This window comes from Drosophila innubila (assembly GCF_004354385.1).
Source record: "Drosophila innubila isolate TH190305 chromosome 2L unlocalized genomic scaffold, UK_Dinn_1.0 4_B_2L, whole genome shotgun sequence".
NCBI classification, from domain to species: domain Eukaryota; kingdom Metazoa; phylum Arthropoda; class Insecta; order Diptera; family Drosophilidae; genus Drosophila; species Drosophila innubila.
In genome coordinates this window covers 9,293,687-9,320,789 of record NW_022995372.1, presented here as the reverse complement: position 1 = coordinate 9,320,789, position 27,103 = coordinate 9,293,687, and the positions used below count along the sequence as shown (strand labels likewise).

Here is a 27,103-nt window from a genome sequence, read left to right as displayed (position 1 = left end):
AACGTTGCCAAACCAAACAAATATGGCCAACAACGTTAGCAAGGGATATATAGCATTTGACCCCTTTTGACACAGCGCCTTTACTGCGAAGTATAATCGGGGAATAAGGGGGCACATATCTCTACTGTATGTGTGTGTGTGTGTGTGTGTGTGAGTGTGTGTGCGCATGTGGAGCTCAAATAAAAGCGTCCATTACTCAAACTCACACACTTGGACATGGGAGAGGCAAACAAAAGCGAAGACTACGTGCCTGGATGCGACTCCCGAAACTGTGAATGAAGCTGCGAGTTCGATTGGATGATTATGGCGAGGATTGGGATGCTTAGAGGGGGGAAGGGAAACAAACTGCTCTGGCGTTGTCAACTGTAAACATACTTGAGCTTCCTGTTTTGCTATTTGTGCTCACTACGCTGGCCGCACACTTAGCCAACACACACACACCCACACACCACACAATGTTTGCTTTGGGTTGGTCAGTCAACGGTCCCATCCGAAAAAGTACTCGGCAAACTCATCAGCACCACAAAAATATCCTTAATAATTTTCTTAAACCAACAAGCACAAAGCTGTGTGAAGGATGCTTTTACCCAGTCAACAGCAGACTTACCCAACCCCCTACCCTTTCTACCTCTACAGCCCTTGGCCTGTCATCGTTTGTCATGTGTCCTCGTCCTCATTGTGTGGAGGACAACGCTTGTGCAAAGTATTTAGTTCGCAGCGCCGGGTCGCATCAATCCAAACACAAAATGGCCAACGCCGCCGACGAGTATCGGATGTGGCTGAGGTTTCCTTTAACCCCAACCCATCTCCCCAACCCTTCTCCTCCTCCTCTGAGTCCCTTTTGCCTTCGCCACATATTCCGCACATTGCCCGGCTCCCATTCCGGGAGACACACATAATCGTCACTGCCCGTAAAATAAACAGCAACAGCAACAGCAGCGACGTCAACGATGGCGACAAAATAAAAATAAAATACGAGCGAAAGCATTTATCAAAGCTACAACGAATGGCAAATACTCTAAAAAAAAAAAAAAAAGAATTACTTATTTTTGGTATTTGGTATTCAACATACTTTAAAATATATTATTTTTAATATATTTAATATATTTATTTTTAGTATATAATATATATATAGTCATGAAAAAAGTTTCTCCAAACAATTTTAATAGTGACTGTAAAAAATTTTTTTCAAAAATATCTTTGCTTATATCTTTTATGATTTTTTTTGTATGGGATGATCTCAAAAAAAATTTTCAAAAAAAACAAGGTAATTTTTTGCATGTTTCAAAAAATCATAAAAAATATATGCGAAGATATTATTGAAAAAATTTTTTGCAGTCACTATTAAAATTGTTTAGAGAAACTTTTTGCATCAAAACGTTTTTGTTTTAGCCCTAGGAAAAAAGTCAAAAGAGTAGATTTTTACATAAATTCAAAAATTTTAATGGGTACTTAATGGGTTAAGGAAAGTTTCGTATCATTCAAACGGCATTTCGAAGACCTTTTCACTGATACCAAAATGTAAATGAAGTAACTTTAAATAGCAAGGAGATTTTAATTTAATTTTGTGTAAATAACTTTGTGTAGAATAAGTGGATGTAATTTTCAAATGGAATGACTGACTATGAAATTATATTACAAATTTTCTTAATCATGAATTTCTTGGAAGTAAATTTATTTTACATAGTCTGTGTACCTATACTATTTCATAGATTCAATATAAGATTTTTAAGACGAAAGCCAACTTTGTCTATAATAAACTATGATATTTCATTTTGAAATCGTTATTAACAAGATTTTATTTCGTAAGCACTGTCTTACAATTAATTTTAATTTGTTTTAATTTTAAGAAAAGTAAGAGATCCTTTTGGTTTGTTAGTGTATATAAAAGAATACGAGACCGGGGCACAGGACATGAGCATTTTGGCTGGGTGTGAAAAGGCATTTGGTGTGTAAAGCTTGAAATAAAATAAAAATAGTGCCGCAAAAGGACGACGTGCAACGGCAACAGCAACGGCAACAGCAACAACAATAATAGCAACTGTAACAACAACAACAAAATTAACATCCTTGTTAGTTGTGAAAACACGTTCGCTAAATACGCGACAGTCGACGGGCGTTGGCAACAACCCCGTCAGGACCATCAAGAAGCTCAAGTGTTGTGCGAGTGTGCGAGTGTGCAAGTGTGTGTGAGTGTGTGTGTTGCAGACAGGCGCAAATATTTTAACAAGTGTCAAATGCACACGCTACTTAACTAAGTTGTTGCTCTCTCAATTTTATTTCATTTCATTTATTTCTCATTTTTTATGTTCATTCTAGATTTCTTCACGTGCAACGTTTCACACACCGAAAAAAAAAAGAAAACTCAATTGATTAATAAACAAAACAGCAACACTTGCAACACTCTCCTGCCCATATTTTGAGAGTGGCAACTCAACCCCCCGTTGACCATGTAATTTGGCCATTTGTGTGCATTGATTTCGGCACTTAAGGCGCATAATCATCATCAACGGAAGCTGCAACAGAGTGGCAGCAACAACGACATCAGCGGATTTGTGTTCAACAACAAGCAACACGGATCGCTGCACAACAATGAATAGCGAGGCTGAAGCAGGCGCAGGATGTGGCAGCAGTTGTAGTTGTAGGCCAGTTGCATGCCCCGCAAGTCCAATGGCATGCAACGTCGAGTCGAGCCCGAGCCCAAGCCGAGTCGGCTTCAGAGCGCATAAGCAGGATTAAAATCAAAACAGATTTGCGTTGACAATGACAACGGGCAGCAGGACATGCACACAAAGGACACAGCGAGTGAGAGAGAGAGTGAGAGAGAGAGAGATAGATAGATCGAAAGGACATGTTAATGTGCGAGGTTAAACAGCAGGCAGGCTGTATGTAGCATGAAGCATGTTGCACGTTGCTAGTGGCAGGCAGGCCGAAACAAGTTGTTGATATGTGAAACGAAACACCTTGTGCCCAGCCTCAAGAAGGATACAGACATGTACAAGGACTCGTCGTGTCGTGACGCGACTCAACTGAAATGTCATTTCAACTTGATTACGAACAAGCATACAGTGCAACATGGGAATCCGAATAAGAAATGAGGTGTGGGGAGAAGGTAAATGTACGGTGGGAGGAAGGGCTTAAATCGTTTTCAAATGAGATGATGCCCGTTTGGCAGTTTCGGCCTTTAGCCCTGGGGTCGCTTAACAAGTGCCAAGCAATTGAAATCCTTGCAACATATGTCACGGCAACTAAACAAAATGGCTGACCACATGCTTGAAACAGAAGCAGCTGGATAAGGGGATAAAGGAACACAATAATTAGATTCGCAATCAAAACAAAGGATATTTATCGAATTGAATAAAGCAATTGAAGCATGTTACATTTAGCAGTATTATATTATCATCTATTGAACAAAGATCAAATGACAATAATTGTCGAATTCTTTTAAGAAATTATCAAGGAACCATTATTCAAGTCGGTTCAACCCAGCAAAAAATTTAGCAAAAGACAATTTTTTGTTGTCACTAGGCTTTGTAGTTTCTATAATATTTTTTAAATAATAAAAGTGTATGTTTAAAACGTGACGAAGAAAACAGATAACTAAAACAAGCCCAAATTTAAATATTAAAGGATTTTTTCTTCAAATGAAAGATATTTCTATTAAAAGCCAAAGACTTTTATTAATTTTTATAACTTCCTTAAATTTTTCTCAATTGTCTGTCGAAATCATTCATATATTATAAAATTTTTAATTAATATAAATTTAATTTTTAATTAATATCTTGAATTTTTTTAGCTGAGAGACTGTAGGAAAATTGAATTAGACATGAGAATGTCATTACATTATTAAATGCAAATATCAACTCAATATCTAATATATATAATAATAATAATACAATTTAATATATAGAACATATGCAATAAAATTGTATTTACAATTAATTTATTTAAATTATATTTATTACAAATATTACTTTTATATTACTATTAAAATCCTATTCAAATTAATTCAAATAACAAAAATGCATAGCAAATCAGTCAATCTGCAAAGTCAACAAGAGCTCAGGGAAAACCATTGGCAGCTGTAAGCTAGAAATCAAAATAGAAAAATAGAAATAGATTTAGCTACAGTTGCAGTTGCCTGTCAGTGCCTGCTTCTGTGGTACGCCTAAAACAACATGCAACCTAAATTGTAACAAAAGCAAAAAAGGTGTTAAATGAAAACTAAACCAGGCACAAGGACTAGAGAGAGAGAGAGAGTGAAAAGAGAAGGGCGACGGGTATAAAATACATGTATCATGGAGTTTATTAAAATGCAATTGTGAAATTGTTGTTGCTGCTTGTCAACACTTGATTAAGAGCAGCCGCCGTGTCGAGACAGTTGACAATTGGCAAGCGGCAAGCGGCAAGCGGCAAGCGGCATGCAGCATGTGGCATGTGGTACATCGCCGCCGAGGGTTGACAGAGACAGTTGCGCCGGCGCAATGACAGCAGCAACTCCCCTCTCTCTAGACTAGAATCTGTCGCAGTCGCTGTCGCGTTCCGCTTGGGTGTCATGTCAAAACAATGCAACTTGAGCCGCATTTTTAGGGTTACAGATGCCACCGAGAATCCAGTCCGAGTCCAGTCGAGAGTGGAGAGTCGAGACTCGCAGCTCTGATTGCCCACAAGTGGCTGCTGTTTCAACCCTCTGCTGGCAAATGCAATTTGAATAAGGCCCATGAAAATATCTAATTGAAAGTGAAAGGCAATGAAGGGCAAACCCAATGATGATGATGATGATTATGATGATGATAATGTCTGATGCACACCTGGTGACTGGAAAATGATAACTCCTGATTCTCCTGACTACCAACTGCTTCTCACATGGCTGTAAGCAAAACTTTTGGCCATGTTTATGCATTAGACGTGTTAAATATGTTTTGTCACTGCATTCGCATCGCATTTTGGCTGCCCTTTAGGGCCATTAAGTTACCTTTGCCCACAAATGGGGGAGCAAAAGCGACATACAGCTTGAAATACCACGTACAAATCTAAAAGGTTCGCTCGATTTAAGCATGTTAAATCGCTTAAATTAGAATTAATAGAATACTAAGTCACAACAAAAATTCTGAAGAAAATTTTGAATATAACAAAAAATTCAATAGATTATAAAAACAAAGTTTTAGAAGAATAGTTTAGAAGATTTGTGCTGCTCACATGTTAAATCATCACTACACATAAGCAAATGTTATAAAATACATGAAATTCTGTTAAAGTTTATAATGATAAGAGATTAACAGATTAAAAAAAAAGGTTTCAAAAAGATTAAAAAAATGAATTCAGAAGAATGACACAGCTTAGAAGTTCCATAAACAAAAGGAAACTGCTTAAAACCAGGGTATTATGTAGTCACAACATAAAGATGCAACCGATTGTTGTTCCGCCAACTCGACCCACTTTTAATGGGCAACTGGCAATTCAGAATGTTAGCATGTGCAGTTAAGTAACGGTTCCATCAAGTATAAACATTATCAGAGCTCCGTTAGCTCAACTCGAGCAACCCAAAAGAGCAGCAACAATGAGGTGTCGTTATCATTAACAACGCGACAGCAATGAGTAGCAACATCATCATTTTATCATCATAATTATTGAGTTTATTAGTGCGTGTAGGGAGAGAAGGACAGAGAGAAAGACAGAGAGAGAGAGGGGGTTGCAAGGGAGACAGAAGTAGAGTCACGTATTTGACAAATCCGTTCAAAAAGCCAAAGGCCATCCACATAGAGTCCACGCATAAATAGAACCCACAATACATAAATCCCTACACAGAGCTATAATACGACTAAGACAATTCGTCATGTCATAAGGCTCAGTGTGCAGCAAGAGAGAACCAAGTTAAGATCTCAATCCCGTCTAATGGAGTTGCCAACGCACACTGAAACAACAACAGCAACAGCAACTACAACAAGCGTAACAACAATAAACGCCTTCTTATGAATTTCAATTGGCTCACAAAATGTCATCGACATAAAAAGGGGAACTAAGTGAATCTGTGGCTCTGACTGCAATTTGCGCCGGCCTGTATGAATTTAATTATACCCTGTGAATAAAACCGAGATTGGGTATATAGATTTTGTGAGAAAAACGTTTAACATGTGAAAAAAAAAGCTGATAAAAGCTGACGAGGTACTACATGTAACTGTTCAAAATTACTATTTAAATTTCAGCAATTTTTGAAAATTAAAATAAATTAAGATTTCTTTATGTTAAAGTAAATCGTGAATATCGAAAATCAGGTGTTTTTATATAAACGACAAATATATTTATTTTAATTTAATGATGTCCTAGGAATTAAATATAAAAAAAACCCAGATGAAAAATTTGAAATATAGGGATACAAAATTTTAAAAATACTTCATTGTTGTATACAAGGTTGTACATTTTAATTGTAATATTAATTAGATATATATAAATTATATCATGAAATACCTTTCTAAATAAAAAATGGAGTCCCATTCTCGAACTGCTTTTACAGGGAATATCTTAGTTAAGTTGTCCCGCTTAAAAGTGTGCCATGCTGACTTGTTTTGTGTGTGTTTGCATTACTAATATGAAACGCCCACCGCAACAACAACAGCAGCAACAACAATATCATCAAGAAAGGACGTACGTGAGTCTCCCTAATTCACAGCAAGACGCTTGTCCTGCAATGCAACCCAGTCGAGCAGGCGGGCGGTCCTTGGACATCCTGCGGTGCTAATAACCCACTTACTTATAGTTATCCCTTTGTCCGGCTGCCGTTTCTGCTGCTGCTGCTGCTGATGCTGCCGTTGAAGCCCTGACAGGCCATCAATTACGAGTATTAGGCGATTATTACTTATATAAATGCACAGAGGGAGGGCGACATTACTTCAACGGGGGAAGTAAAAAGCGAGCAACAATTGCAATCAAATTGACCACAAGCGAAATATCGCAAATCAAATTTTTTTTAAAAAAAAATACTGGGAAATAGCAGACTTTCCCCTATAGTTATTAACCATAACTAAAACTTTTTTAATAGTCTTTTTAAATTAAACATAAAAATTGGCCATGGTTTTCGAATAAAACGTCAGCTGTCGAGCTAGAGCAGTCCGAAAGATTGAGATATCTTGAAATGTGTCCAATTTGAGTTGTTGTAAATTTCAAATTAAAAAAAAATAAATGTTGCACAAATCAACGTGAGAAGCGTCACAGGAGAAGTTCGGCTAGGGGAAGTTAAAATGGAATAAGGTAGCAGGGAACGAGGAAAAAGGGAACGGAAAAAAAGCGCAATCGAAACCAGAAACAGACTCCTAACCAAAAATACAACTGTGAGAGAAGCCGCACCTTGATAAGAACAGAGGAGTAAGGAGAGGGAAGTGGGGAAGCAGAGCGAGGGACAAAGATAACAGCAGCCATGTAATTAATTTCGGGTTTTGTCGTGTCAATTAATGAATGCAAATGAATTTTTACATGCGAATAAAGCAAATTTGGTTAACGTTCATAATGATTCAGATGCAGGCCGCAGAGAAAGGGGGAAGACCGAAGAGAGGAGGAGAAGTCATGCCCACATTGGAGGAGCAAAAGAGACAGTCGCCACAGCAGCCACAGCAAATGACCGCAAACCGCAGGCAGCGACAGAGATAGCGACAGCGACAGAGACAGCGACAGCGACGGAAGCAGCGCTAGTGTAACCGCAGCGAAAGGATTGAGAGTGTATGTGTGTGTGTATATGCGTATATGTGAAAGATATGCAAGTGTATCTGTGTGAGTGTGTGTGTGTGTTGGCCTTTGGGCGCATCATAAATAATGCGCCCAGGTGACACGAGTCCCCAGCGCTTATCAAGCGAAGCGCCATGAATTTAACCAAAAAGAATGCGAATAAATAAGCGCAGAAAAAGGAGTGCAAACAGAGATGCGTAAAAGCCGTACAACAATAATGGAGTTGAGCAATAAATAGATAACTCTGCTCAAGAACGAGAGCTATATAAGAAAGAACTCGAATAGGACTATTTTACGGTTGAAGCAAAATATCTTTTATCTTTAAGCCATTTTTTTTAAATCCTTTTTTTAAATTATTTATAGCTAAATAAATATAAGGAAATTTAATGTTTTCTTAACCTTTGTTGAAGAAAGCATAGGATATAAGCAAACAAAAAGCTTTCATTAACTATTAACTAGTCAAAGTCAAAGTCATTATTTTGATATATGATTTAAGGATAAACACTACATTAAGCATTTATATCAAATTCTTTTTTTATAATAGTCTCATAACTCCGCCGCATAACTGAAAACTAAATTCGCTGTTTTGGTCAACTTATGTTGCAATATGACTTAATTTCAAATCAGTTTTTGATTACTTTATAATTTATTGAAAAGTCAAGACTGCAACCCCTTTCCAAACCCAACCCCTTTGCATGAATATGGATTACGGTTAAGCCCCTAAATACGCATATGTTGAAGTTAATATTAATGAAGGGTTATTTATATGACAATTATTTGTTATTGACTTATTGCCAAATGCCACGCCTTCCTCTCTCTCATACGTTAAGTGAAATGCAAATAAATTTGCGACAGTTGCAAACTGCCTTCCCCTTTCTTTTGATTATTCCGTTCCCCTCCCCTCCCTTGGCTACACATCGTTCAACATTTTTAAAGCGTTGCGCCTCATTAAACGCACGAAATGTGAAAATCTGTAAAAAAAAAAAGATTTGGCCAGGGCCAAGGCCGCTGTGGTGGCCATTACCACGCCCATTAATGCAAATTAAACGCAATGCGGACATATGCCCAAAACTGGCTGAATGACTGAATGTCTGGCTGCCTCCTGTAACTGATGTCACAGCGCATTATCATTCATAAATCAAAACATGGAAATTGCTCAGGCACATGCACATGACTCTCTATCAGAGTCTGTAGCTATATCTATGTATCTGTATCTGTATCTGTACCTGAATCTGTGTCTGCATCTCTAGCGGAGGGTTGGCTGGTTTTTCAATTTTCGCCTCTATGCTACCCCTACCAATATTTCATACCCCTCACAGTCTAATAAACATATACAACGGGGAAAAAAAGTTATGAATAAATTAAGACATTTGTTTGCTGGCTACGTAAATGAGCAACGTTGTTTGTGTTGCCATCTATTAAATTCGCATTACAGCAGAGGGTTAAGGGAGGGAGGTTGCAGGGTGGCTAACCAAGTGACTTTGAAATTAAGTTGTTTCAAGCGAAATATGCACAAAAATTGCATATGAAATGCGAGATGAAAATATGACAGCACGACATATGATCATATTATGCGGTAGGCCAAACTAAAATACAACAGACAACAGAAAAGTAAACAAACTGAAATGAAATGAAATAAAATAAAATACGGATGTGGCAATCACATTCACGAAAAATCCTGTCGAGAGATTTTCAATGAAAATTCATCAGTGTCGTCTTCTCCGACATGCCTTCAAAACTGTTCCGTAATTCTCAGTTCTATGGAGATCTCTACGATTCTCTTCGGTTCTGTTCTGTTTTCTCAAGTCTGAGACGTTGTTTTCTTAGTAAGAAGCACCACCCAAAGCGTTTTCCATTTGGAAAACTCAACGGGGTAAACGTTTTTGGTGTCGCTCAGTTTTTCTCATACATATTTTGACAGACAGTTGGCAGCAAATGTCTGGAAGGAGCAGACGAATGGGTAAGGAAGAAGAGGGTTGGCGGTTGCGAGGGGTGCTCAGTGCGTCTTCAATTACGAGACGCGTGTTGAAAATAAAATTTCAGCAGTCGCCGCCCGGTTTGCCATATGGGAAATGTCACTTGCTTTAAAGCAAAAGCACAGCAAAGATGGAGACAAAGAAGCAGACAAAGAGGTATATATGTAGATTGTAGTGGGAAGGTGGAGATGGAGGTGGGCGGTTTAACGGAGTTCTGCCTACCGCAGAGAAATCAACGTCACCAAATGGACAACACACGTGGGGCCAACGACGCTGATAATGATGATGATGACAATAATGATGTTGACGTTGATGATGATGACGACGACGGCAATGGGGGCCGTTAAAAAGCCAGCGCCAAATAGCTGCGAAAAGTAAAGCCGCTCGTAAAACTCAAACGAGGCGAGGAAGCAAAAACATGGCGCCAAATAACCGCAAACATAACGGCAACCACAGCAACAACAACAGCAACAACAACAATCAGTACAACAACGAGCAGCCCCAGGAATATAGAAGCGCAGGATCAGAACATCGTTGGCGACGTTTGCCGCCATTTTGTAAAAGAAAAGTGCATATAATAATATAAAACAACAACAGCAACAACAAAAACAACAACGAAAGCTACACATAAGGAATCATGGCAAAAACAGCATTAAATCCGGAAAGAGAAAAACTTACAAGTAAAACGAAGATTTTTATACACTGCAAAACAATAAAAAGCCAAAAATCAAACCGAAACCAATAAAGGTTACGGTTTCGGTTCCGGTACGTTCCGAAACAACTATTTCTGTAAAAGGTTCTACTTCAGTTTTCTTCCTTCGGGTTCGGTATCAGTGCCGGTACGTAACGGTATACCAAATCAGTTTTGAAACATTTTAAAACTATAAGGTGTCGTTCTATAATAGTTATGACATCAAAGTAAATATCTGGATCCTGAAGAAAAAAATTTTTTGATCGAATTTAATAAAATTTGAATGAAAAATAAATTAAGAGGCCAAACCATGATCAAAATGAAATTCCGCTTGAAAATCGGTAAAGTATTGCCAAAGTTATGACAGTTCGAATTCCTTAAACCTCTAACCTAGTAACTTTACAAGTCAAAATATATCTTAATTTTGACATGTTTTTTTACAAGAAAATGAAAGGCTTAAGAATCTAGTTTAAAGTGTCGTTTTATACTAATTACGATATAAGGAGTAGATGGAAAGTAAAAACTTGAGATTAAAAATTTTGAATATTTAAAATTCCATTAACGTGGAACCATGGCTATGGTGATCAAAAACAATAGAATATTCAAAATGCAAAAAATTTAAATGTAGTATGAATTAAGAGACCGAATTATGATCAAAATGGCATTCCGATTGAAAATCGGGTCAGTTTTCTTCAAGTTATGACAGTTATGAAGTATGTCAACTCTTTGACTTAGTAACTTTACCATAGCCGTACCGGTGCAAGCATTTCGGTTCTTGAAGGACAATAAATTTAGGTTACGGTTTTAGTTCCGGTACTAAAAATTAAACGGTTAGTTTCGATTAACGGTTCCGATACCGGTTATGGTGTTATTCCCTGATCAAATGTATGTCATAAAGAAATTATTATTCTATTATGAAATAATTATTTTGATCTTATTCACGTTCTTCATGTTCTACTAAAATTTTAACTGAGATATTTTTAGAATTTAACATTAGCTTCTTTACTTCCAACGATGTAAAGCCAACTGCTCAACAAAGCCAACATAACCTGTCTAGAATAGCGCAAATAACAGTCCTAGGAGTAAAAACAGGGGAGCTTGGAATGATGGTTTGAGCACTGAAATGGGCGCCTGTGATTTGGCTTGGTGAAAAGTGGAAAGTAGAAAATGGCGAATATGTCGCCAAGCATCGTAAAAAATTATGCCCAACGTAAGGCCTCAGTCCTCACAATGATGGAGGGGAAGAACAGAGAGGATAGCGAGGAAGTAGAACTTTTCAGAGTCATTCAAGTAAGAGAAAATGATTCTATAAAAGAGAGTGGGAAATCGACGGGCCATCGCCATGGTCAAATGGCGTTCATATGGCACTTTAGTGGCAAAATCAAATTAGAATTTATGTTAAGTTGGCAATCATAAATGGCGCCTAACGTAGGGTGTATTCGATAGCCATAACCATTGATGGAAGCAGCTAGCAAAAGATTATGAAATTCAACTAGGAGATGGAGATTGTAAATGGAAGTATAACTGCAAAGATTTTTAGTTTATATCATAAATTTTTACAGCTTTTTTTATTGGACGGCGCCCAACGTGTGTGGGGGCAGCACAGCATACTTTTAGGCGCATTTGGATTAGTGGCTTGTAATGTGCGCCATCTGTCGGCCACTTGAGGGCATTACTCACGCCACATTTGGCGCATTCAAGTGCTTAGCGTGTTAATTTGCACCAGTTACAGGGGTTGACTGCGAGACAACCCACAGAGAGAGAGATAGAGAGAGAGAGGGGTTGCTTGCTCGCAAGGCCCCTGGGCAGAATCTACAGTGCTAAGCCCTCACAATTGCCATTTGATTGAGTGATGCGCTGGTCTCTAAAACTCTAGATAATGTTCTTGTAGCTTAGCGATGCGCATTAACTAAAAACAACAACAATAATAGTGGAGGATAGAATAAAGATTGAGGGTGCAATATTATCATCCTCTTTAGCACTCCTGACGAGCATTAAATTAACTGTAACTGGCATTGAAGCTGCACTTTACACATTTTACATATGTCACCTAAGATCTGTTGCCTTGTTGGCAGCTGGGTGGGTGGTTGCTTTGCTTTATGCTAGTTTGGTTGGGTGGATTCGCTGGTTGGTTTGGTTAATATTCCCTCGAGTGTAAAAAACACAACAAGCCAAAATCAAAGCGCATGCACTCAAAAGATCTCAACTCCCGGACTCTACGTAATTCAATAGCCCAAAAGCCGACTCTCTTTCTCTCTCTCTCTCTCTCTCACACTATTTCACTCCCTCTTTCTCACTGCCTCATACTTCTCTGCCAGTTACCTTTGACATGCGGTGCTGGACAGGCACTCATCAAACTTTTGACATGCAGCTGAACAGTTCAAGGGGTAGAGATACGAAAAGCTGGGAGGAAGGGAGCTAAAGAGAGCATTCGAGAATGCTGCTGCGCCTTTTTGCATGCAAAATGTCAGCGCATATGTCAGACTTTTGCATATGACCCGTTCCTCTTTCTATCACACGCCTAACATCAATCGAGGGGTGATTGTTGCATTTCCAGGGGCCAATACGCATATTTGATAACATTCAAATATCAGCACATATTGCGTATATAAAGAAAATAGATTGCCTGACGTCAGATAAATGTTGAAAGTTCTTGAGATTATAATAAGCTTATAGCCTAAAAAAAGGGGCAATATTCAATTAAACTTAGATTGTAAAAACCTTATTATCCGGCATAAAAGGCTTAAAATAGTTTGCACTATTTTGAGTATTCAATTAAACTTCGATTGAAAAATCATTATCAGGCATAAAAAGCTTAAAATAGTTTGCACTAAAATGTAACGGGAGTTCAAATAAATCTTCAACGATTTTCATTTGCGACATATTTTAAATATCATGGAATTTCTTCAAAAGTTTTTAAAATGTTGAAAGATAAAGGTAAAATCAAGATTTACGAATAATTCAAGACTTTTAAATGTTCTTTATGTTGAAAGACACATTTTTTTTCATCTCTGAAATTCGTCAATGAACCCTCGCATTTCCAGTGTTGTGTTTTTATTCTTATTTTAAGTTTTGACCGACCTGTGTCCAAATGCATTTTGATGCAAATCTGAAACGGACTTCTTTGAGCTCTTCTCCACTGGACCCACTCTCACTCTCATAATTTCCCATTCTCTCTCTTTCTCTGAATCTCTCCCAAATGTTCTATGGCATTCTCTGTGTTTGCTATGATGTCTCTGTAACTGTAATTGATGCTGACTTTTTGACAGTTTGAATGTCGAAAACGAACAGATGAAACATACAGGGAACGGAGGGAAGGCAGAGATGCAGAGGGATGCAGTGCACATTTGAGGTGAGGGTGGGGAGAGGAGAAAGGAGAGGAAAGGAAGGGAACTACCCGTAGCCGGTTGTGAACTGTCGGCTACTGTTACAAAAATGACAACTCTGATTAGTTTTGTGACAGTTTCGTGATTTGAATTCAATTATGACATGCAGATTGCGACCAGCAACTGGGCGACAATTTAACCAAGAGACAATTTATTATCAAGAGACTGAAATTTTTAAGAGAAATTCGAGAAATGCATAAAGCTGCCATAAGTTTACTTAGGGTTGCCGCCTGCACACAATGGCAGGATCAATAAACAAACCGTTAAGAGTCAATATTTTGATTTTGAACGACGTCGACAGAAGGGAAAACAAAAGGACGAATAAGAAGAACAGCGCGCACTAAGCAAATAGAAAACTTTCTCGTTGCCGCCAACAAGGACAATAGCGATTGGGGCAGGATGGCGGATGGGGAATTTCAGCTAAGAAGTGTTCAATGCCTGCGCCCATTGTCAAAAAGAATCAACAAAAAACTGAAATCGGATATTAAATGCACAACAAACAGCAACAACAAGGAAGACGAACAAAGGCGAATGCTTGAAATGAATACGCCAGGATGAGGCACTGCAGCAGGAGAGGGGCAATGCCTACACTGAAAAAAATGACAAGAAATTTAATTGAAATTAAAGATTTTTGTACTCTAGCTGGAATCAAGGAAACTTAATTTTTGTTATTTTTTATTCATATGTGAGCAGGTTTATAATAATTGCTGAATAACAACCTCACTTTTGAAATTAAATCAGTTTTATTAATAAAAAAAAAAATAAATAAGGGAATTCAAATTGGAGTAACGATTTATCAATAGAAATTTTGAAGTAAAATTAATTAAGTTTAACAAAATATTTATGAATATTATGTTTACAAAAAAACATCAGAAAAGTGTTCTCTTTAGAAATTAAAGAGTTTTTCTAAATAAATATAATATTGCTCAGTGTAATAGTGTTCGGTGTGGCAGCGTTTGTGGCAGGGAGCGGTTGTGGTGGCAACTAAATAGTTGCACTAATATGTCCATGAAGATGGCAAACGGTAAAATAAAACCCACAGCACGTGTGTGAGTGTGTGTTTTCGGATGAACGTGTGTGTGTGTGTAGAGAGAGAGGTTCGGTTTGGGAGCTGAGTGTGGAGTTAAGTTGGATTCTCTGGTAATTGAGGCAAAGTTAAAGGGCACAGTGTCACAGGACAACAAGACGAAACTGCAAAGTGCATCCACGAGTCAGAGAGGACAATGGCCCAATGGATGAGGCACAACTGAGAGGGCACAACTCCAAATGGCCATTCGATATGGTTACTTAAAGGGTAATTAAATTAATTGTGCAGCAGGAGCACAGTTGCCACAGCGTGTTGTCCCTGCTGATATCCAAACAAAAGGACACGCGACACAGAACTGGGAATCTGAATCTGAAAGAGAATCTGCAACAGCAACAGAATCAGAGCTCTATCCCCTTTTAACACGACTCGACTCGACTCGACGTCTGGTTACCAATTTTTTCTTCTTGCTGTATGCATATTTCATTATGACAGCAGGCGGTTTTTTTGGGTGGGAAGGGGATGGGTGGGGTTGACAGTCCTGCAGGGGGTTGCTAAGGACGGAGGATACAGATGAGCATAAGGATGAGAATGAGAATGCGGCCACGGATGCTACTCGTCTATTTATTAAAGGAAGCGCCTTATCGCGTGTCAAATCATCGTTATGATTGCCGTTACCTACTTTCCGTTCATTCTCTCCTCCCTCATTTTCTCTCCTTTACCCTCACTCCACTTTTTTATCATTTGTTTAGAAAGACAACGCCCTGAAATTGATGATCAAACGATGATTAAAATGTATTTGCTGCCGTTTTTTATACAAGTTGCGGGAGTTGGGCGGCGGGTTGATCTGCCTAATGATTATGTTGATTAATTATGAATCAATTACATTTTAAAACGAGAAAAGATACACACACCACAAAAATTATGCTTTATGCATACAATTTGAGTTGCCAGAGAAATCAAATTCGTTGTGGTTCAAGGCATTGAAGCGAGGAAAGAGGAGGGATGAGAAAAGATGATCCAAAAAAGTTGCTCTTATCTAAGGCTTAAGAAGTAAAAAGAAAGATTCAAAAGGAATAAAAAGAATTAGCCTTTGATCAAATAACAAGCAAATAAATATAACTATCTGTAGTCAAATATTTTAAGTTGAGTTTGATATTTATGTTCCAATGCTATTTGTTTTATTAAAACTGAGTTTATTTTTTTTTTGTAGTATAAAACGTTAGATGATATAAAATAGACATAAATATATACATATTCAAATTTATATTCCTATATTGAATTCTAAATTCGACTTCATTTAGTAAAAATGCATTCATTCAATTCAATTCAATTAATTTAAAAATATGGAAACTCATAATATTTTGTTATATTAGTTTCGATTTAAAAATAGCATATGAAAAATTATTTTGAATATGTGAAAAGTTTTGTGTGGCAACTGGAAAAATAAAAGAGAAAATTTTAACTTAAGCCAACAAAAAAAAAATGTGGTAACTGACAGTTGGCCAAATACCAAAGCCAGTAGGGTTGCAGTTTACCATGTTGATGACGCAGCTAAATCCGAGAGTGGGCGACTGGGTCAGTGGGTGTGTCGCATACAAAAACAATACATGTGAATTCAAAAATCCAACTTATTTTTATGAATTTATTATTGAAATTTAAGAAAGTCAAAGGAAATTGAAATAAAATGAAAGACCATGGCAAATGTTTGCTTAATTAAAATCAAATTTACATTACATTTGTAGAAGAACAAATATTGCAAAGTTATTTTTTCTTCTTTTTCTCCGTATTTTTAGCCTTCCAATCATTCACTGAAGCAATTAAAAGTAAACAAAAATTAAATTATGCAGCCAAAGTAAAAAAAGGAGTTGGAAAACTGCAAGTAGAATGCTTCAATTGAATTAGAGGAAAACCTAGTAGAAGAACCCCCAAAGAGTCAGAGGAAAGAGGGAGAGGGAAAGTTGGCATTGAAGTGCGGCGAATTGAATTTCGTTTTTATTCACGTTTTCCACAAAATGGCGCAACGTATTGTGGTGGGCAGGAGAAGAGAGGAAGAGTGTGGTGTGAGTGGGTGGAGAAATTATAGTCAAAGAAATTTGATTTTGCAGTAAATGGTAAGCAGATAGACGAAGCAACATAGAAAACATAGAATGGAAAACAACGTTAGTCGGCAACGTTTTGTAATTGAATTGAGCACAGAAAAGCGCGCTTCAAAGTAAATAAAAATTAAAACGAGAGAGAGAGAGAGAGGGAGAGAGAGCGGGAAAAAGAGAGAAGGAGAATAGAGAACGAGCACTGAGAACAATGGCGGCGGTTGCTAATAAAATAAACGAAAAGCTTTTGTAAGCAAATTGAAAACATAAACAAACGAAAATTGATCAACAAAAAGAAAATAAGTAAAACTAGCAAAAGCCAATGTGGAGCAGGCAAGGGAGCGAGTGAAAAGGAAGGAAATCTTCCACACAAAGGATAAACACAATGTTTTCACTAGCGTGCCACAAGCAAAACAAAAGGCAGCTAAAATGACAATAACAAAAAAAAAAATAAGGAATAACACAAAAGCCAACACAAGCAAATGGCCAAATAGCCAACATAAAAAAATAAACAAAAAAAAACGTCGCTGAAAAAATGCATAATAACAAAGTTCTTTTTTAGTTGTAACAATGAAAAGCGAACACAAACAAAAAAAATATAAAAAAAAACACGCACACACAAACATACTAAAGGAAATATACAAATGTATATGAAATTCAATTTGTATGAAAATAAACAAAATGGCGTGGAGCTGCTCTTTCTGTATGTGTGTGTGTTTGTGTGTAATCGCAACAACAAAAATTCGATTAAAACTTTTGCACTGGCCAAAACACGCACATAAACCGACACAAAAAAACACACACACACACACACTCAAATACAGCGAAAATTAAAGAAAAACAAGCAGCGACGTCGACAGCGCACCGCATTAAAGTTTTGTTCAAAAAATTAAAGCAACAACAAGAATGCAACTGTAAAACGCTGCACTCATAAAAACGTAGAGCCAAAAAGTTAGCGCGAGTGTTGAAAGCGTTGAGCAACAACAATAACAATAATAATAACAACAACAACAATGGCTGCACTTGCTCATAAAAAAGAGAGAAAACTTTACAGTTTGGCAGTCACTGTCGAACCAAAATAAACAGCCTAGGCTGTCTTACAGTTTGAGAGCAGCTGCAGTCGCTACATATATACACACACATACATATATATATACAGACAGCAATATGCGCTGGTTGTCCCGCTCACACAGTTTTGACACGCCCCCAGTACAGCATTAGCGCTTGCTCGCTCTCACACACGCACTTAAATGCCACTCACGCATTTTCGAACTAGATTTTCGAACTTATGTGCATTTCCCCTGCGAACAACAACGTTTATGCTGCTTCTGTGTGTGCAATGTTAACATTTTGGGTATTGTTTTCTTTTTGTACTCACTTTATCATGTCCGGTAGGCGTTCCGGTACTTTAGGGTGGGTGTTTTTCTTTACATAGCTCGTTGATAGCGCCTCGGTGCATGCCAGCATTAGCTCCGTGGATAACTCGACCGGATGTTGTGGTGATTTTTCTTCGGGTAACTGCAAATAGGGAGACAACGGAACCAAATAAGTGAAGAAAGCAAACACACAGAACAAAACAAAAACAACAACAAAAATACAAAAACTATTCAAAAGTCAAAAAGTGTCAATGGACTTTCAACTTGCTATTTTTGTTGTTGTTCACATCTATTTAACTTTTACGCGATGTTCTTTATCATTCTGCTTCTTCTTCATGATTACATGACAAGCGGCGTGCGCGCTGATCCATCAGATGAGAAGGACAGGGGAGAACGAGTAGGAGAAGGTGACAAAGCACGACAATAAACACGAGCCAAGGTAACAACAACAACAACAGCAAACATGGCGATTGAAAGTGCGACCGACGAGTAGTAAAAATATTTTTTATTGAATAAAATGCAAGGCAAAGCGACCACAACAACAATAACAATGAAATGAAAAAGTCTAGCACAAGAATGCTCAACTAGCAGATACCCTGGTAAATGAATTCGCTGCAAGCAGAGAGTGCTAGGCAGCGGCAGCGCAGTAGCAGCGCTGCTTCTGTTCTCTGCTTTGACTTTTAATGCTGATCAGAGCTGCCTGCTATGTCACGTCTTCTAAGAAACTCTCTCCGCTACAAAGTTTATGTGCACTTAGCCCCGTTTTTACACCAGGAAATAAAATTTTTAAGAACCGAAAAACGAAGCTTTTGTTCAGTTAAAATTTCGGTACATGTTTCCAAAAATGATTTATTTTCTATTAAAAAATAACTTAAAATTTAATTTTGTTAAAAACCCGAAATAGCTATTTGGGAACGTTCTAGAAACCATATTTGTTTCGTTTTAATTCCCTGCTAAAAACAATTTACACAAGCTTTGTAGTGGAAAATACAAATTTATCATTACACCCCTTTGCAACAGATTACAGGGCATAAAATAAGAGTGGCTTTTTACGCGATTTAACGATTGATTTAACAGCAAGCCACAAACACATACATATAAAATAAACATAAATGTAAATAAAAGCATTAAAAAAGCACACGCAAAACTTGACAGCCAAATGCTGACAAATTGTAGAACCGACGAGAGCGAGGGAGAGAGGGAGAGCGAGAAAATGGGAAGCGCAGGGGGGTAAAAATACGGCAATCGGGAGAACTGCGGATTTTGCGGCTAGTTACAGACAAATTTATAGGCCAAGCGTCAAAGAGGACGCGACGACGCCGCGGCCAGTAAATAAAATCAAATAAAATGCCATACAAAGAAAAAAAAAAAAAACAATAACAAAAGCGTCGAAAGAAATGGCAAATAAACAGGCGAGCAAAATAAGAAAAACAATAAACTTTAAAACTTGGCAAGTTTAAGCGAATTAATGTGTGGATATAAAGCAAAAGGCTAAACGACTTGCAAATACGCTAATGCAAAAGTTTAAAACAATATTTAACTAAAAACAAAACTTAAAAAAATATTTAAAACTATTCAAATGAATTATTACAAACTAAGAAAGCTAAAAGTTGAAAAAATTTTGAATTAAAAAATCAGTTTTTCATAAAGTTTATTCCTTTAAATATGAAACTAGTCGTCCTGAAAAAAACTTGAAATGAAAACTAAGAAACTTAAACAAAAAGAATACTTAAGATCAAATATGATAAAATATGAACTTTGAAATGTTCTATACCATATAACATAACTCCTGTATCCCTAACAGAGGAATAAGATTCAGTAGTAAAAAAATATATAGTCTATTATATTTCGGATCTTAAAATATTGTTTCAATTATTTTTGTAAAATTTAAGGACAAATAATTAAAATAATTATTCACATGTGGAAAACTCAATTAATATTTCAAAAATATTTCCAATTTTATATATTAATAAATATATAAATAAATATTTATCTAAGGTCAATAATCCCAAAGTTGTTCTTAATTCCCATATAACCTACTATCTGCTGGTATTTCCTTTTATTTGTAGATTATAAAAAGAGCAAGACAAACAGTGCAGCCAAGTGTTAAGTGTCTAAGTGGCAGGAGAGGGGATGAGGAAAGAATGAGGCTGTTAAGAAACACTCGCCAAGTTTAAAGCGTGCGACGCAATTGGGGAATTACGAATTGGATATGTTCCATGGCGACAGACTGGCGACACTTTTATTGGGTCACTTTGCGAAAACTTTATGCCGTATGTAATGCCTCACCTGGAAACTCTTGGAGATGGCATCGAAGAGCGCTGCAATGGAGTTACCCAAAAGAGCATGTCGTGCAATCTGTGGACAAACGGAGCATGCATTGCGATACAACTGCACGGCGAGTGTGAGGGATCTGCAAAGGAAAGGGTATTAGCTAAACTAAGTGAATAAAAAGTGGGGGATGTTGACTAACTTTTTTGAGATCTCGGTATTCTCCTCCAAGCCCCTGCTGATGACATGACTGGCCAACACGCCAAGGCCGTCCATGTTGAGGAATGCCTGGAAGTCATAGGTCTGTGCCTTTGGTATCATTCTTAGCAAGTTGCCCAATGTACGATCCAATCCCTGTGCACCTCCTCCTTTCATCACCAGATTCAGCAGTTTGGGCACGCTGCTGTCTCGCTTCAAATGGATGGGCAGTGTCTCCATGGTGGACAAGTATTCGCCGGCACTGTGAAGAGAGATAGGACAAATTTTAAGATTTGTATTTATTAAAAATGTAAATGCAGAATCAATTTGGAGACCAAATTATGATCAAAATGCCATTCCGCATTGAAATCGGTTGAGTTTGGATAAAGTTGTAAGAGTTGAAGGTTATTAAATTGTAATGGGAAAAAATTTAACTTTCCATATTTGATGCAGAATCAAAATACAGGTCAAATAATGATCCAGTTGACATTCCGCAAGGAAATCGGTTAATGTTTGACAAAATTATGAAAGTTTTAGAGTTCTTAAAAATAATTGAAAAAAAAAATCGATAATTGCGTCGCATTCACAACACTAATTGAAAAGTTAACTCACCACTGGCTCATGCGCTGCTTTAGCTTCTTCATCTTCTTTTTATAGCTGCGGGAATGCTCTCGACTGCCGCTGACGCCTCCCAAGTCGGACAACGTGGAGGATAGATCACAGTCGTCGTTAGTGGTGCTCGTGGTATTCCCATTGAAAAGCTCATCCTCCTGATCCCCGCGTGCTTCGTCCTGCTGTCGTGTGCTGGGCATGGTTAGCTCCAGAGCCCGTTGGCGAATGTGCTCGATATTCTCCTCGTGGCGTCTCGCCGACTCCAGTTGCTTCTGTTGTATCTTCCGTTGCAGCTCCTCGGCGGTCTGTTGCTGTTGCACTTGCAACGCGAGCAGACGCTCCTCCCGATCTCGTGCCTTTTCACGTGCGAGCGCCTGACGTTGTCGCTCCTTCTGCTCCTGCATTTTTCCGATGCGTTGTTCCTTCTCCAACCGCGTCTCGTTCATCTTCTCTAGCTTCAGCAGACGCTCCTTTTCGAGTGCTTGACGACGACGTTCCACGGCGGCTTCTTTGGCTGCTTTCTCCTCGACGCGCTTCTGACGCTCCTGCTCCAGATCCTGCAAGCGTCCCTCTGTCTCCTTGAAGGACTCGAGTAAATCCAGACGCTTGTTCTGCGCTTCAATGTTCTTGATAAAGTTAATCTCCTTGAGTTTCTTGTCCTCGTCATGCGCCTTCTCAATGATTTGACGAAGGTATAGCTCGCGATTCTCCGCGGCACGTTGCAGGCGTCCCTCCATCTTTTGACGCTTGTCCTCAATGAGCTGCTTCTTGGCCGCCTTCACATCCTCGACGCGCACAAACAATTGTTGCAACTTGGCGGCCTTCTCCTGTTGCAACAATGCCCGTTTCTGATGCGCCCGCGCCTGCTTCGCCTGATACTTCTTAAGTGTCTCCTGCAACGAACGACGACGCGATGGCGACGACAACTTCTGATGCAACTCCTGTGCCCGTCCAGGATGACGTGCCACGTATGCTTGCAATGTGGCCAGGACCTCGGCACGCTCGTTCCAGGACATATCCGAGAGCAACGCCTGATAACGCAGCTCCAGGCTCGCATTCTCATCATCGCTCATTGTAACAAAGACGCCAGCATCGTCGAGTCCCAGTTCAGCGCCATCCTCGTTCTCCTCCATCTGCACCTCGCAGTCTGTTTCATCCGTCTCGGTGTCCACATCAATCTCTGTGCTCTCCAATTCACGTATCTGACGCTCCAACGATTCCTGTACCTCCACCAGGATGCGTTCATTGCGTTCCTCTTCTCCATCATCGGCATTCTGTTCGTCATTCTCATCGCACGCACTCAGCATGGAGGAAACCGACTTCACACATCCATTGGGCAGCTTGCATCGGGCAATGCTCTCGTAGAGCTCCCCAATAGTCTTGGAGAACTCACAGTTGGTTTGTATCTTGATGTCTATCTTATTGTGATCGTCATTATTAGCTGCAGAGTATAAAAAATTGAAAAGGGTTAGAAAATATTTGAGTAGGTTGCTTAAAAGTAATTCAGTTTTAAAATCATAACAGTGGTTATACAATAGGATTTAATAATATGCACTTATAGTCTAAAGATTTGAGATCTCTCTTCCTATAATAACAGAATTGATATAAAAGAATTGGGATTTATTTAAAACACTAATGAAAATCCAATTCAATATTACGATTATAAAATAATATTTTTTGTTTGATATTACTAGCTTGATGCGAAGAGGAATAATACAATTTGGTCTAATAATACATACATACAAATTATCAACCATGATCCACAATGATCTACTTTAATTATTTGAACAATAATGTATAAAGATAATATTAAGGAATTTGTCTGTGTTTCTAATTAAGTCAAATGATCGATATACTCCAAAGAGTTGTATGTTTATCTGTTTTTTTCTGCAGTAAAAATACATACTATATAAACTATTTTTAACTCGATACTCACACTCACAATTGCTGCCAGATGAGCTGCTGTTGTTGTGATTGCTCTGCTCCTTTTGTTCCTTCTGTTGCTTGCGTAAAGCATTCTTTTCGCTGCGCATGTACTCCTTGTGCAAGGACGTCATCTTGAGTCCTGTGAGATCCGATTTCTGACGCTTGATGGTGGAAGTGCGTCCATTTAAAGAAGTTGCCGCTGTGCTGGAGCTGGAGTTGGAGTTGCAGTTACTATTGCTGCGGGCTGATGCTGTTGTCGTCTTCAACTTGTCTTTATCCTTGAGCTTATCCTTGTCTTTATCCTGGTCCTTATCTTTATCAGTGTCCTTTTCTTTGTCTTTGTCTTGTCTCTTTATGTTGGCAGCTGAACGCTGCGCTGGAAATGAATTAACCTTGGCTTTGGCATTCTTAATCTCGGGTCTGGTTGTTGGAGGCGCCACAGCTTTAGCTGCTTTATTGGTGGCTTTCGGTTTGGACTCCGTAGGAGGAGCCTTAATGATGATCATGGCTTTCGGATTAGCTGTCTTTGCCTTTTCACGCTGTTGCTTGTCCTTCTCCTCCTTCTGCTCGTTGAGAAGAGCCAGAGTTGGCAGACTGGCATATCCCGTGGGCTGATTAAAGCGATTCGCCCAGTGCATGCTGCTCCTGCGTCGATTCTTGACTGTCAGCCAGCCATCATTGGCATCCACCAGCTGCTTGGGCTCGGAATGTCTATCATCCAACTTAATAGTGCTGCGTGAGCTGCTCAATTGTTCATTGCTGGCCTTAAGTGTCGATGTGGAGCTGGCAATGTCTTCGCCTGAGCTTAATCTCACGCTGGGAAGGCTCACACGCTTACCAACCCCCGATGAGGTCAACAATGTGCTGCGTGTTCGCTTCGCTAAGGGCTTTGGAGCCGGCACAGCTGCCACCGCATTGCCATTCATGTCCAGCATGGTCCGTGAGCGTGCCGAGAGTCTGGAAGCCACATTACTTGGCGGCCCATAACATTCAGTTTTGCTAGAGGGACGCGGCGGCACAACGGTGCGTGTGGTACGTGCTCCAACTGGCTTCACATTGTTGTTGTTATTGTTGTTGTTTTGTTCACATTCGAATTATTATTGCTGCGTCGCAAGCCGTTAACTGGAACAGTCGTTTTGGCCAAGCTTGGTTTACTAGTAGCCACTTTGCTGTTGACTGGCGCTGCACAAGTTGTTGCACCACCAGCTGCTGCCTGTTGTGTGTTTGTCGTCTTTTGATTGCCACCACGTGTTGCAGCTGGACGATTCAATACGCTGGAGTATTTCAAGGGACTATTTTGCATGACGTTCCCTGCACTCAGATTGGCCAGTGACTGTGGTTTCTTTGTGTTCTCCGGCAACTGAGCCACCGGTTTGAGCAGTGTGCTGGGTGGTGTTGGCTCCTTGTTGGCCTGTGCGCTTAGCAAGACATTCTCCATGGCATCCAAGCGGGAGACGGTCAACTGCAGAGCTGTGGGCTCCACAACAGCAACGATTGGTTCAATTGGCAGTGGTTGCTCTACGATCAACTTCGGCTCAACTGCTGTGTCTCCATCTGTGGTTGTTGGCTGTGGCTCCAGAGGCCTTTTTTTTGTTTCCTCCACTGTAGCTTCATCTGCCTTTTGAGCCGCCAAATCTAGGGAAGATTTTTTATTAGCAATATTAATAAAAGTACAACAACAAAGAAGGGTTATCGTTACCGAATACTTGATATCCTTGCAGACAACTAAATAATATGGAAATTTGATTTGAACCAAATTTGAAAATCTTTCAGATACTAAACACATAATCTGTGAGATTTTGTTGAGATATCTTAAAAGACAAAAGAGTTTTTCATACAAAAGCTCTATGGCATAATTTCTATGGCCATATGTCGGATATAGAGGTCCGATTGACTTGACATGTGTTATGCCTGTAGCAAAAAGAAAAAAGTTTGTAAAGTTTCAAAACTGAAGGACTTTTTTGTCATAAAAACAGACGTCATCCTGTTTAGAATATATATACATTACAGGAAGTGCCACAGCTGCTTCTCTCTGTTACCTTTATTGATTTTAATACATTATACCCAATTAACGGATATAATAAAAGAGCACTCACTTTTAGCTGCCTCCTTTTCCTTGGCCTCCTTTTCAGCTTCCTCCTTTGCAGCTGCCTCCTTTTGCTCTGCCTCCCTTGCAGCTGCCTCCCTTTCGGCAGCCTCTCGTCGCATCTTTTCACGCACATCGGCCAGCGTAAGATGCGGATCCTCGAGATCTGTCTGTGAGTATTGTGTGCTCAGCTGTACATACGATTTATCGGAGTTTAAGTCTAACTGCGATGCTGCCGGCTCCAAGTTATTCGTATTCAGCGATGTGTCCGAGTTGGAGCAGTCTTGAGTGGAGCGTTTATTGGCCGCAAAGAGTTCTCTTACATTGACACGCATGGCGCCTCGCGGCAACTGGTCATAAGCACGCAGCAGCTTCTTGGGCGACACATGTCCATCGCAGCAGGGCGACGTTTTGCCCGAGTTGCAGGGGAAGAGCAAGGGACTCGATTTGCCCGATGCCGTTGGACTGCACAGACTCTTTGTGCGCACACGCGGTGTGGGATTGCTCTTGCGCACCTCCCAGGCGAGACTCTGGGGACGCTGCTGAAGCGGACGAGAGTCATAGTCCCAGCTGACCTTGAACCATTCGCTGAGCGCCTTAAAGTCACGCACATAGTTCTCGAGCACAAGGATGGCCTCCTGGCAACTGGATATGTTCTCATAACATTCGACTGTCTGATAAATCTCATTGACGGCACGTTGCAGATTGCCAAAGAGCAGGGCCCAATAGCGTGCCTGCAGCTCCGATTTCTTGTCTCGTCCCGTTGAGGCGCTGCGGACACGTGGTCCACTGCTGTTCCCTCCTCCTCCTCCGCCTCCGCCTCCGATGTTACTGCTGTGGTTGCTGCTGTTGTTCCTCATCTTGGAGCGCATTGTCGTTGGCGATTGGCAGTGTTTGGGTGTCTGTATGCCGTTTGGTGACTTTGGCGGCGCAACTGGCGGCTTGCGGCATGTGGGCGACGAGTAACCTAAAAACGAAAACATTTAATTGAAATTCGAATAAAAATGACAAAACTTTCAACTTACAGTCACCATTGACTACGACGCCGCCGTCTCTGCCAACGCCAACGCCAACGTCGGCGCCTCCGCTTGTGTTTAAATTATTTGAGCTTGTCTCATCGCAAAACTGGTAGACGAGCAAATTCTTTGCCTCTCGCCCCTCCCGACTGAGCACCTCACGCATTTCCATTGCTTCCCCTTTTTGGCGTCTTTGTTGCTAGGCTTTTATTTTTATTGTTTTCTCTGTCGCTGTCGCTGCTGCTGCTCACTCCAACGCCTACGACGCAGTAATTGAAGTCGCAACGCAGCTGTTCACGCAGCTTTGCAATTCAACGTCTTCCAACAGGTTAAATTGATTTCTACTCACAGCTACTGTTGCTGCATGAATAAAACTATGACTCTTTGATATATTTTAATTGATTGCTTTGCAATTAATTACACACTCGTGCGTACTATTTTACTGTCTTTTAAAGACTACTACTGTTTTTTCTTGTTATCGTTGTTGTTGTTGTTGCTGCCGTTCTGTCTGCTTCTGAAAATTTCGCAATGACAGACAGTAACATTTTTGCGAAATACTCACGATACGTTGTGCGTAAAGCTAAACACACACGGGCTACTCAGCTAAATTGCCGAATCTGAGTAGCCAGTTGTTGTTACTACTGTTTTGCAGGTGTTTTAATTATAAACTATAAATAATTTAAAAACGCACCAAGAATAAGAACTGCATGCCAGCCAATCAGCTGTTTT

General features: G+C 39.4%; 1 protein-coding gene across 1 annotated transcript in view; it reads right to left on the bottom strand.

Annotated features, from left to right (window-relative positions):
* Positions 1-27,072, bottom strand: part of LOC117779672 — a 34,482-nt gene extending 7,410 nt beyond the window's left edge. The window contains 8 exon segments of the mRNA XM_034615942.1: positions 18,268-18,407; positions 20,555-20,678; positions 20,739-20,996; positions 21,347-22,787; positions 23,283-24,349; positions 24,352-24,907; positions 25,369-26,325; positions 26,384-27,072. Coding sequence (XP_034471833.1) covers positions 18,268-18,407; positions 20,555-20,678; positions 20,739-20,996; positions 21,347-22,787; positions 23,283-24,349; positions 24,352-24,907; positions 25,369-26,325; positions 26,384-26,546 — 4,706 coding nt within the window. The 5' untranslated portion in view covers positions 26,547-27,072.
* Positions 27,073-27,103: the final 31 nt, after the last annotated feature.